At 51.2% G+C, this 12,500-nt stretch overlaps 1 protein-coding gene across 3 annotated transcripts in view; it reads right to left on the bottom strand.

Annotated features, from left to right (window-relative positions):
* The window catches only part of LOC110498423 (F-box/WD repeat-containing protein 7-like), a 49,698-nt gene that overhangs the window by 12,097 nt on the left and 25,101 nt on the right, over nt 1-12,500 (bottom strand). For all 3 annotated transcript variants that reach the window (XM_036987098.1, XM_036987097.1, XM_036987099.1), the window contains 4 exons: nt 9,335-9,469; nt 8,055-8,178; nt 5,914-6,050; nt 3,991-4,104 (listed from right to left, as the gene is read on the bottom strand). In XM_036987098.1, the coding sequence (XP_036842993.1) occupies nt 3,991-4,104; nt 5,914-6,050; nt 8,055-8,178; nt 9,335-9,469 (510 nt within the window). The remainder of the gene's footprint in view (nt 1-3,990; nt 4,105-5,913; nt 6,051-8,054; nt 8,179-9,334; nt 9,470-12,500) is intronic.

Here is a 12,500-nt window from a genome sequence, read left to right on the forward strand (position 1 = left end):
GAGGGCCTGAGTGACACACGGCTCTAGAGCTGCCGCTATTGGAGGGCCTGAGTGACACACCGCTCTGGAGCTGCTGCTGTTGGAGGGCCTGAGTGACACACCGCTCTGGAGCTGCTGCTATTGGAGGGCCTGAGTGACACACCGCTCTAGAGCTGCAGCTATTGGAGGGCCTGAGTGACACACCGCTCTAGAGCTGCCGCTATTGGAGGGAGCTGAGTGACACACCGCTCTAGAGCTGCAGCTATTGGAGAGAGCTGAGTGACACACCGCTCTAGAGCTGCTGCTATTGGAGGGAGCTGAGTGACACACCGCTCTAGAGCTGCTGCTATTGGAGGGCCTGAGTGACACACCGCTCTAGAGCTGCTGCTATTGGAGGGAGCTGAGTGACACACCGCTCTAGAGCTGCAGCTATTGGAGAGAGCTGAGTGACACACCGCTCTAGAGCTGCTGCTATTGGAGGGAGCTGAGTGACACACCGCTCTAGAGCTGCTGCTATTGGAGGGCCTGAGTGACACACCGCTCTAGAGCTGCTGCTATTGGAGGGAGCTGAGTGACACACCGCTCTAGAGCTGCTGCTATGTGACACACCGCTCTAGAGCTGCTGCTATTGGAGGGCCTGAGTGACACACCGCTCTAGAGCTGCTGCTATTGGAGGGAGCTGAGTGACACACCGCTCTAGAGCTGCCGCTATTGGAGGGCCTGAGTGACACACGGCTCTAGAGCTGCCGCTATTGGAGGGCCTGAGTGACACACCGCTCTGGAGCTGCTGCTGTTGGAGGGCCTGAGTGACACACCGCTCTGGAGCTGCTGCTATTGGAGGGCCTGAGTGACACACCGCTCTAGAGCTGCTGCTATTGGAGGGAGCTGAGGGACACACCGCTCTAGAGCTGCTGCTATTGGAGGGCCTGAGTGACACACCGCTCTGGAGCTGCTGCTATTGGAGGGCCTGAGTGACACACCGCTCTAGAGCTGCTGCTATTGGAGGGCCTGAGTGACACACCGCTCTAGAGCTGCAGCTATTGGAGGGCCTGAGTGACACACCGCTCTAGAGCTGCTGCTATTGGAGGGAGCTGAGTGACACACCGCTCTAGAGCTGCTGCTATTGGAGGGCCTGAGTGACACACCGCTCTAGAGCTGCTGCTATTGGAGGGCCTGAGTGACACACCGCTCTAGAGCTGCAGCTATTGGAGAGAGCTGAGTGACACACCGCTCTAGAGCTGCTGCTATTGGAGGGATCTGAGTGACACACCGCTCTAGAGCTGCTGCTATTGGAGGGAGCTGAGTGACACACCGCTCTAGAGCTGCTGCTATTGGAGGGCCTGAGTGACACACCGCTCTAGAGCTGCTGCTATTGGAGGGAGCTGAGTGACACACCGCTCTAGAGCTGCTGCTATTGGAGGGAGCTGAGTGACACACCGCTCTAGAGCTGCTGCTATTGGAGGGAGCTGAGTGACACACCGCTCTAGAGCTGCTGCTATTGGAGGGCCTGAGTGACACACCGCTCTAGAGCTGCTGCTATTGGAGGGAGCTGAGTGACACACCGCTCTAGAGCTGCAGCTATTGGAGGGAGCTGAGTGACACACCGCTCTAGAGCTGCCGCTATTGGAGGGCCTGAGTGACACACCGCTCTAGAGCTGCCGCTATTGGAGGGCCTGAGTGACACACCGCTCTAGAGCAGCTGCTATTGGAGGGCCTGAGTGACACACCGCTCTAGAGCTGCTGCTATTGGAGGGCCTGAGTGACACACCGCTCTAGAGCTGCCGCTATTGGAGGGAGCTGAGTGACACACCGCTCTAGAGCTGCAGCTATTGGAGAGAGCTGAGTGACACACCGCTCTAGAGCTGCTGCTATTGGAGGGAGCTGAGTGACACACCGCTCTAGAGCTGCTGCTATTGGAGGGCCTGAGTGACACACCGCTCTAGAGCTGCTGCTATTGGAGGGAGCTGAGTGACACACCGCTCTAGAGCTGCAGCTATTGGAGAGAGCTGAGTGACACACCGCTCTAGAGCTGCTGCTATTGGAGGGAGCTGAGTGACACACCGCTCTAGAGCTGCTGCTATTGGAGGGCCTGAGTGACACACCGCTCTAGAGCTGCTGCTATTGGAGGGCCTGAGTGACACACCGCTCTAGAGCTGCAGCTATTGGAGGGAGCTGAGTGACACACCGCTCTAGAGCTGCAGCTATTGGAGAGAGCTGAGTGACACACCGCTCTAGAGCTGCTGCTATTGGAGGGAGCTGAGTGACACACCGCTCTAGAGCTGCAGCTATTGGAGGGCCTGAGTGACACACCGCTCTAGAGCTGCTGCTATTGGAGGGCCTGAGTGACACACCGCTCTAGAGCTGCTGCTATTGGAGGGCCTGAGTGACACACCGCTCTAGAGCTGCTGCTATTGGAGGGCCTGAGTGACACACCGCTCTAGAGCTGCTGCTATTGGAGGGCCTGAGTGACACACCGCTCTAGAGCTGCTGCTATTGGAGGGAGCTGAGTGACACACCGCTCTAGAGCTGCAGCTATTGGAGAGAGCTGAGTGACACACCGCTCTAGAGCTGCTGCTATTGGAGGGAGCTGAGTGACACACCGCTCTAGAGCTGCTGCTATTGGAGGGCCTGAGTGACACACCGCTCTAGAGCTGCTGCTATTGGAGGGCCTGAGTGACACACCGCTCTAGAGCTGCTGCTATTGGAGGGCCTGAGTGACACACCGCTCTAGAGCTGCAGCTATTGGAGGGAGCTGAGTGACACACCGCTCTAGAGCTGCAGCTATTGGAGAGAGCTGAGTGACACACCGCTCTAGAGCTGCTGCTATTGGAGGGAGCTGAGTGACACACCGCTCTAGAGCTGCAGCTATTGGAGGGCCTGAGTGACACACCGCTCTAGAGCTGCTGCTATTGGAGGGCCTGAGTGACACACCGCTCTAGAGCTGCTGCTATTGGAGGGCCTGAGTGACACACCGCTCTAGAGCTGCTGCTATTGGAGGGCCTGAGTGACACACCGCTCTAGAGCTGCTGCTATTGGAGGGAGCTGAGTGACACACCGCTCTAGAGCTGCTGCTATTGGAGGGCCTGAGTGACACGCCGCTCTAGAGCTGCCGCTATTGGAGGGCCTGAGTGACACACCGCTTTAGAGCTGCTGCTATTGGAGGGAGCTGAGTGACACACCGCTCTAGAGCTGCTGCTATTGGAGGGCCTGAGTGACACACCGCTCTAGAGCTGCCGCTATTGGAGGGCCTGAGTGACACACAGCTCTAGAGCTGCCGCTATTGGAGGGCCTGAGTGACACACCGCTCTAGAGCTGCCGCTATTGGAGGGCCTGAATGACACACCGCTCTAGAGCTGCCGCTATTGGAGGGCCTGAGTCTGTAGGGAGGAGGAGAACAAGGTCCTAGGATTTCCTCTGTTGTCCATCAGAGTAAAAAGGTGCATGTTGTTAGTCAAATAACAAGCCTGGTGCTCTTTACAGGCTAGGCCCCCCCCCACCCCCTCTTTACAGGCCAGGGCCCCCCCCCCCCCCCCCCCCCCCTCTTTACAGGCCAGGGCCCCCCCCCTCTTTACAGGCCAGGGCCCCCCCCCCTCTTTACAGGCCAGGGCCCCCCCTCTTTACAGGCCAGGGCCCCCCCCCCTCTTTACAGGCCAGGGCCCCCCCCCCCCCCCTCTTTACAGGCCAGGGCCCCCCCCCCCCCCCCCTCTTTACAGGCCAGGGCCCCCCCCCCCCCCCCCTCTTTACAGGCCAGGGGCCCCCCCCCCCCCCCCCTCTTTACAGGCCAGGGGGCCCCCCTTTACAGGCCAGCCGGGGGAGGGGGGGGGGGGGGGGCTGAGGTAAAGGACATCTAGTGTCCACATCAGTTTTCGTCCCTCTCTCCTTGGTCAATACATATTTCATATCCTTTCTCTGAAACAGAGTAGTGTGGATATCAGTCTTACCTTGCTGGTCAGGGCAGACCAGACTTTCAGAGTGTTGTCAACAGGGTAGCAGTGTGGATATCAGTCTTACCTTGCTGGTCAGGGCAGACCAGACTTTCAGAGTGTTGTCATCAGATCCACTGACGATGAGGTCACCACAGAACTGCAGACATGTGATCACATGATCATCGTGACCCTTCAGGACCTGTGAGGGGGGGGGGGGGGGGGGGGGTTGGGGCATTGTGAGTGAGTTATAGGATTGGTAAAGATGAATCCAAGAAAACCCGAGGAACAGTTTCTCATATATATATAGAAACTGTTCTATAAACTGTTCCTGAATATAAATATATATTATATATATATATATATATATATATATATATATATATATATATATATATTCAGCCTACAGATAAAGACCAGATATATAGGAGAAATTTCGCGTCACTCCGTTTTAAAAACGGTTAGCGGCAGAATCGGCCTAGTGAATACACACCTGTATACCTTTACCTCAACACACACACACGTATTACCTCAATGACCCAGAGTGAGGTGATATCCCCAGTCCTCTCTATATAATACCTTAGGTGAGGAGATATCCCCAGTCCTCTCTATATAATACCTTAGGTGAGGTGATATCTCCAGTCCTCTCTATATAATACCTTAGGTGAGGAGATATCCCCAGTCCTCTCTATATAATACCTTAGGTGAGGTGATATCCCCAGTCCTCTATGTTATATAATACCTTAGGTGAGGTGATATCCCCAGTCCTCTATGTTATATAATACCTTAGGTGAGGAGATATCACCTCACCTAAGGTATTATTTAACATAGAGGACTGGGGATATCTCCAGTCCTCTCTATATAATACCTTAGGTGAGGTGATATCCCCAGTCCTCTCTATATAATACCTTAGGTGAGGTGATATCCCCAGTCCTCTATGTTAAATAATACCTTAGGTGAGGTGATATCCCCAGTCCTCTCTATATAATACCTTAGGTGAGGTGATATCCCCAGTCCTCTCTATATAATACCTTAGGTGAGGTGATATCCCCAGTCCTCTATGTTATATAATACCTTAGGTGAGGTGATATCCCCAGTCCTCTCTATATAATACCTTAGGTGAGGTGATATCCCCAGTCATCTATGTTATATAATACCTTAGGTGAGGTGATATCCCCAGTCCTCTATGTTATATAATACCTTAGGTGAGGTGATATCCCCAGTCCTCTATGTTATATAATACCTTAGGTGAGGAGATATCCCCAGTCCTCTATGTTATATAATACCTTAGGTGAGGAGATATCCCCAGTCCTCTCTATATAATACCTTAGGTGAGGTGATATCCCCAGTCCTCTATGTTAAATAATACCTTAGGTGAGGTGATATCCCCAGTCCTCTCTATATAATACCTTAGGTGAGGTGATATCCCCAGTCCTCTCTATATAATACCTTAGGTGAGGTGATATCCCCAGTCCTCTGTTATATAATACCTTAGGTGAGGTGATATCCCCAGTCCTCTCTATATAATACCTTAGGTGAGGTGATATCCCCAGTCCTCTGTTATATAATACCTTAGGTGAGGTGATATCCCCAGTCCTCTCTATATAATACCTTAGGTGAGGTGATATCCCCAGTCCTCTGTTATATAATACCTTAGGTGAGGTGATATCTCCAGTCCTCTCTATATAATACCTAGGTGAGGTGATATCCCCAGTCCTCTCTATATAATACCTTAGGTGAGGTGATATCCCCAGTCCTCTCTATATAATACCTTAGGTGAGGTGATATCCCCAGTCCTCTCTATATAATACCTTAGGTGAGGTGATATCTCCAGTCCTCTCTATATAATACCTTAGGTGAGGTGATATCCCCAGTCCTCTCTATATAATACCTTAGGTGAGGTGATATCCCCAGTCCTCTCTATATAATACCTTAGGTGAGGTGATATCTCCAGTCCTCTCTATATAATACCTTAGGTGAGGTGATAACCCCAGTCCTCTCTATATAATACCTTAGGTGAGGTGATATCTCCAGTCCTCCAGTTGCTCTCTATCCGGTGTTGTTGTACGTAGGCACTCTTCCAGGGGGAGTGGAGGAACCCAGGTTTTAGAGTCTTCCTCCTCTGAACAACCAGGCATTCTTCTATACCTGGGAACACAGGGTTAAGTAACTTATCACAATATACTTCATTTATCAGACGCTCTTATCCAGAGCGACTTAGAGGTTTCTAGCTAGTCGGCTCGGGGATTTGAACCGGCGACCTTTCGGTTATACCTAGCCTCTTAAACGCTAGGCTAGCTGCTATAGAACCTATATATACTTACACATATACTTAATATAATGCTAACGCTAGCCCCTATAGCTCATTGGTACGGAGGTAATATAATGCTAACGCTAGCCCCTATAGCTCATTGGTACGGAGGTAATATAATGCTAACGCTAGCCCCTATAGCTCATTGGTACGGAGGTAATATAATGCTAACGCTAGCCCCTATAGCTCATTGGTACGGAGGTAATATAATGCTAACGCTAGCCCCTATAGCTCATTCCAGCATGTTCCAAACTGTTGCACAGAATCATCCATCCAGAATCATCCAGAATGTCATTGTTATGCTGTAGCACTAAGATTTCCCTTCACTGGAACTATTCACTGGAACTGGAATTATTCCTCCTCCACCAAACTTTACAGTTGGCACTATGCATTGGGGCAGGTAGCGTTCTACTGGCATCCGCCAAACCCAGATACGTCCGTCCATCACTACAGAGAACACGATTCCACTGCTCCAGAGTCCAATGGCAGCGAGCTTTACACCACTCTAGCTGATGCTTGGCATTTAGCATGGTGATCTTAGGCTCGTGTGCGGCTGCTCGGCCATGGAAACCCATTTCATGAAGCTCCCGACGAACAGTTATTGTGTTGACGTTGCTTCCAGAGGCAGTTTGGAACTCGGTAGTGAGGGTTACAACCGAGGACAGACAATTTTTATACGCTTCAGCACTCTGCGGTCCCGTTCTGTGAGCTTCTGTGGCCTACCACTTCTCGGCTGAGCCGTTGTTGCTCCTAGACATTTCCACTTCACAATAACAGATCTTACAGTTGACCGGGGTCAGCTCTAGCAGGGTTGAAATTTGACTGACTTGTTGTCAAGGTTTCATCCTATGACGGTGGCAAGTTGAAAGTCACTGACCACTTCAGTAAGGCCGTTCTACTGCCAATGTTTGTCTATGGAGATTGCATGGCTGTATGCTTGATTTTTACACCTGTCAGCAACGGGTGTGGCTGAAATAGACAAATTCACTAATTTGAAGGGGCGTCCACATACCTTTGTATACAGTATGTGTGTGTAATGCTAGCTGCCATGTCATAGGTATGGCTGAAATGCTACCGCTAGCTGCCATTTCATAGGTATGGCTGTAATGCTACCGCTAGCTGTCATGTCATAGGTATGGCTGAAATGCTACCGCTAGCTGCCATTTCATAGGTATGGCTGTAATGCTACCGCTAGCTGCCATTTCATTGGTATGGCTGTAATGCTACCGCTAGCTGCCATTTCATAGGTATGGCTGTGATGCTACCGCTAGCTGCCATTTCATAGGTATGGCTGTAATGCTACCGCTAGCTGCCATTTCATAGGTATGGCTGTAATGCTACCGCTAGCTGCCATTTCATAGGTATGGCTGTAATGCTACCGCTAGCTGCCATTTCATAGGTATGGCTGTAATGCTACCGCTAGCTGCCATTTCATAGGTATGGCTGTAATGCTAACTGCTATTCCATTGGTATGGCTGTAATGCTAACGCTAGCTGCCATTTCATAGGTATGGCTGTAATGCTAACTGCTATTCCATTGGTATGGCTGTTATGTTAGCGGTGAATCCTAGCTGACTGGCAGAGAGCCCAGTGCTACTCACAGATGGATGCAGTGATAGGCTGTTGCAGCACTGCAGAGTGGAGGAGTGGTCAGGGTGTGTGTGTGTGTGTGTGTGTGTGTGTATGTGTGTATATTAAAAGGAGAGTTATGGTTTTTGCTCAGGTAGTTTAATATAAACGCCAGTGTGTGCCTTTACGTGAGGGGGTGTGTGTGGCTACAGAGATCCAATAATGAGTTCCACTATGTAAATCCATGGTGTGTGTGTGTGTGTGGGTACGTACCCTCCTCCCTACACTTCTCCCTCCACAGCAGGTTATCCTCAGCCAGTATCCTCCAATAGGAACAGGTCTGAGCAGCATGCATCAGATCTCTGGGCTCCAGGAACGTCAGGACATACAGGGCCAACTACAGGAGACAGACAATCATATCAACATCAGGACACACAGGGCCAACTACAGGAGACACACAGTCATATCAACATCAGGACACACAGGGCCAACTACAGGAGACACACAGTCATATCAACATCAGGACACACAGGGCCAACTACAGGAGACACGCAGGGCCAACTACAGGAGACACGCAAGGCCAACTACAGGAGACACGCAAGGCCAACTACAGGAGACACGCAGGGCCAACTACAGGAGACACGCAGGGCCAACTACAGGAGACACGCAGGGCCAACTACAGGAGACACGCAGGGCCAACTACAGGAGACACGCAGGGCCAACTACAGGAGACAGACAATCATATCAACATCAGGACACACAGGGCCAACTACAGGAGACACACATGGCCAACTACAGGAGACACACAGTCATATCAACATCAGGACACACAGGGCCAACTACAGGAGACACGCAGGGCCAACTACAAGAGACACGCAGGGCCAACTACAAGAGACACACAGGGCCAACTACAGGAGACACACACAGGGCCAACTACAGGAGACACACACAGGGCCAACTACAGGAGACACACACAGGGCCAACTACAGGAGACACACACAGGGCCAACTACAGGAGACACACACAGGGCCAACTACAGGAGACACACACAGGGCCAACTACAGGAGACACACACAGGGCCAACTACAGGAGACACACACAGGGCCAACTACAGGAGACACACACAGGGCCAACTACAGGAGACACACACAGGGCCAACTACAGGAGACACACACAGGGCCAACTACAGGAGACACACACAGGGCCAACTACAGGAGACACACACAGGGCCAACTACAGGAGACACACACAGGGCCAACTACAGGAGACACACACAGGGCCAACTACAGGAGACACACACAGGGCCAACTACAGGAGACACACACAGGGCCAACTACAGGAGACACACACAGGGCCAACTACAGGAGACACACACAGGGCCAACTACAGGAGAGAAACACATTCATATCACTGACCGGATCACAACTTAACTCCCAATCACATCTATATGCCAGAACAGGGGTGCCTGACATCATGGATTTGAACTGGGTTAAAGTGGCAGAAGTGTGTGTGTGTGTGTGTGTGTGTGTGTGTGTGTGTGTGTGTCCTCTCACCTCTTTGGGCAGCAGGGAGATGAAGTCTCGTTGGAACTGAGGCTCAATAACCTGCATCATGTGCTTCACCTGATTGGACTCACAGCTGTCAATCAAGTCATCCAGAGCCAATAGGCGCTCAGGACCACTCCACGCCTACAGGAAGGGGGAGGGGCATCAAAACATATTTGATCAAAATGGTCATCAAGGCAAAAAGGGTGGCTACTTTGAAGAACCTCAAATATAAATCATTTGATTTGTTTAACACTTATTTTGGTTACGTGTGGAAGACGGAACACTGAGAATCAGAAAGATTAACATTCCTTCCTGTATTCACCATTTATTAATACTGCAGAACCAGAGAGAGAGGGAGGGTCCATTCATTAATACCCCAGAACCAGAGAGAGAGGGAGGGTCCATTCATTAATACCCCAGAACCAGAGAGGGAGGGAGGGTCCATTCATTAATACCCCAGAACCAGAGAGGGAGGGAGGGTCCATTCATTAATACCCCAGAACCAGAGAGAGAGGGAGGGTCCATTCATTAATACCCCAGAACCAGAGAGGGAGGGAGGGTCCATTCATTAATAACCCAGAACCAGAGAGGGAGGGAGGGTCCATTCATTAATACTGCAGAACCAGAGGGAGGGAGGGTCCATTCATTAATACCCCAGAACCAGAGAGAGGGAGGGTCCATTCATTAATACTGCAGAACCAGAGAGGGAGGGAGGGTCCATTCATTAATAGCCCAGAACCAGAGGGAGGGTCCATTCATTAATACCCCAGAACCAGAGGGAGGGTCCATTCATTAATACTGCAGAACCAGAGGGAGGGAGGGTCCAGTCATTAATACCCCAGAACCAGAGGGCGGGAGGGTCCATTCATTAATACTGTAGAACCAGAGGGAGGGAGGGTCCATTCATTAATACTGTAGAACCAGAGGGAGGGAGGGTCCATTCATTAATACTGTAGAACCAGAGGGAGGGAGGGTCCATTCATTAATACCCCAGAACCAGAGAGGGAGGGAGGGTCCATTCATTAATACTGCAGAACCAGAGGGAGGGAGGGTCCATTCATTAATACTGTAGAACCAGAGGGAGGGAGGGTCCATTCATTAATACTGCAGAACCAGAGAGGGAGGGAGGGTCCATTCATTAATACTGCAGAACCAGAGAGGGAGGGAGGGTCCATTCATTAATACCCCAGAACCAGAGGGAGGGAGGGTCCATTCATTAATACTGTAGAACCAGAGGGAGGGAGGGTCCATTCATTAATACCCCAGAACCAGAGAGGGAGGGAGGGTCCATTCATTAATACCCCAGAACCAGAGGGAGGGAGGGTCCATTCATTAATACTGTAGAACCAGAGGGAGGGAGGGTCCATTCATTAATACTGTAGAACCAGAGGGAGGGAGGGTCCATTCATTAATACCCCAGAACCAGAGAGGGAGGGAGGGTCCATTCATTAATACCCCAGAACCAGAGGGAGGGAGGGTCCATTCATTAATACCCCAGAACCAGAGAGGGAGGGAGGGTCCATTCATTAATACCCCAGAACCAGAGGGAGGGAGGGTCCATTCATTAATACTGTAGAACCAGAGGGAGGGAGGGTCCATTCATTAATACCGCAGAACCAGAGGGAGGGAGGGTCCATTCATTAATACCCCAGAACCAGAGGGAGGGAGGGTCCATTCATTAATACCCCAGAACCAGAGGGAGGGAGGGTCCATTCATTAATACTGTAGAACCAGAGGGAGGGAGGGAGGGTCCATTCATTAATACTGCAGAACCAGAGGGAGGGAGGGTCCATTCATTAATACTGCAGAACCAGAGGGAGGGAGGGTCCATTCATTAATACCCCAGAACCAGAGGGAGGGAGGGTCCATTCATTAATACTGTAGAACCAGAGGGAGGGAGGGTCCATTCATTAATACCCCAGAACCAGAGGGAGGGAGGGTCCATTCATTAATACTGCAGAACCAGAGGGAGGGAGGGTCCATTCATTAATACCCCAGAACCAGAGAGGGAGGGAGGGTCCATTCATTAATACCCCAGAACCAGAGGGAGGGAGGGGCCATTCATTAATACTGTAGAACCAGAGGGAGGGAGGGTCCATTCATTAATACTGCAGAACCAGAGGGAGGGAGGGTCCATTCATTAATACCCCAGAACCAGAGAGGGAGGGAGGGTCCATTCATTAATACTGCAGAACCAGAGAGAGGGAGGGTCCATTCATTAATACCCCAGAACCAGAGGGAGGGAGGGTCCATTCATTAATACTGCAGAACCAGAGGGAGGGAGGGTCCATTCATTAATACTGTAGAACCAGAGAGAGGGAGGGTCCATTCATTAATACTGCAGAACCAGAGAGGGAGGGTCCATTCATTAATACCCCAGAACCAGAGAGGGAGGGTCCATTCATTAATACCCCAGAACCAGAGAGAGGGAGGGTCCATTCATTAATACCCCAGAACCAGAGAGGGAGGGTCCATTCATTAATACCCCAGAACCAGAGGGAGGGAGGGTCCATTCATTAATACCCCAGAACCAGAGAGGGAGGGTCCATTCATTAATACTGTAGAACCAGAGGGAGGGAGGGTCCATTCATTAATACCCCAGAACCAGAGAGGGAGGGAGGGTCCATTCATTAATACCCCAGAACCAGAGGGAGGGTCCATTCATTAATACCCCAGAACCAGAGGGAGGGAGGGTCCATTCATTAATACCCCAGAACCAGAGGGAGGGTCCATTCATTAATACCCCAGAACCAGAGGGAGGGAGGGTCCATTCATTAATACCCCAGAACCAGAGAGGGAGGGTCCATTCATTAATACCCCAGAACCAGAGAGGGAGGGAGGGTCCATTCATTAATACTGTAGAACCAGAGGGAGGGAGGGTCCATTCATTAATACCCCAGAACCAGAGAGGGAGGGAGGGTCCATTCATTAATACCCCAGAACCAGAGGGAGGGTCCATTCATTAATACCCCAGAACCAGAGGGAGGGAGGGTCCATTCATTAATACCCCAGAACCAGAGGGAGGGAGGGTCCATTCATTAATACCCCAGAACCAGAGAGGGAGGGAGGGTCCATTCATTAATACTGCAGAACCAGAGGGAGGGAGGGTCCATTCATTAATACCCCAGAACCAGAGGGAGGGAGGGTCCATTCATTAATACTGCAGAACCAG

Source organism: Oncorhynchus mykiss, chromosome 9 (assembly GCF_013265735.2).
Source record: "Oncorhynchus mykiss isolate Arlee chromosome 9, USDA_OmykA_1.1, whole genome shotgun sequence".
Lineage (NCBI taxonomy): Eukaryota > Metazoa > Chordata > Actinopteri > Salmoniformes > Salmonidae > Oncorhynchus > Oncorhynchus mykiss.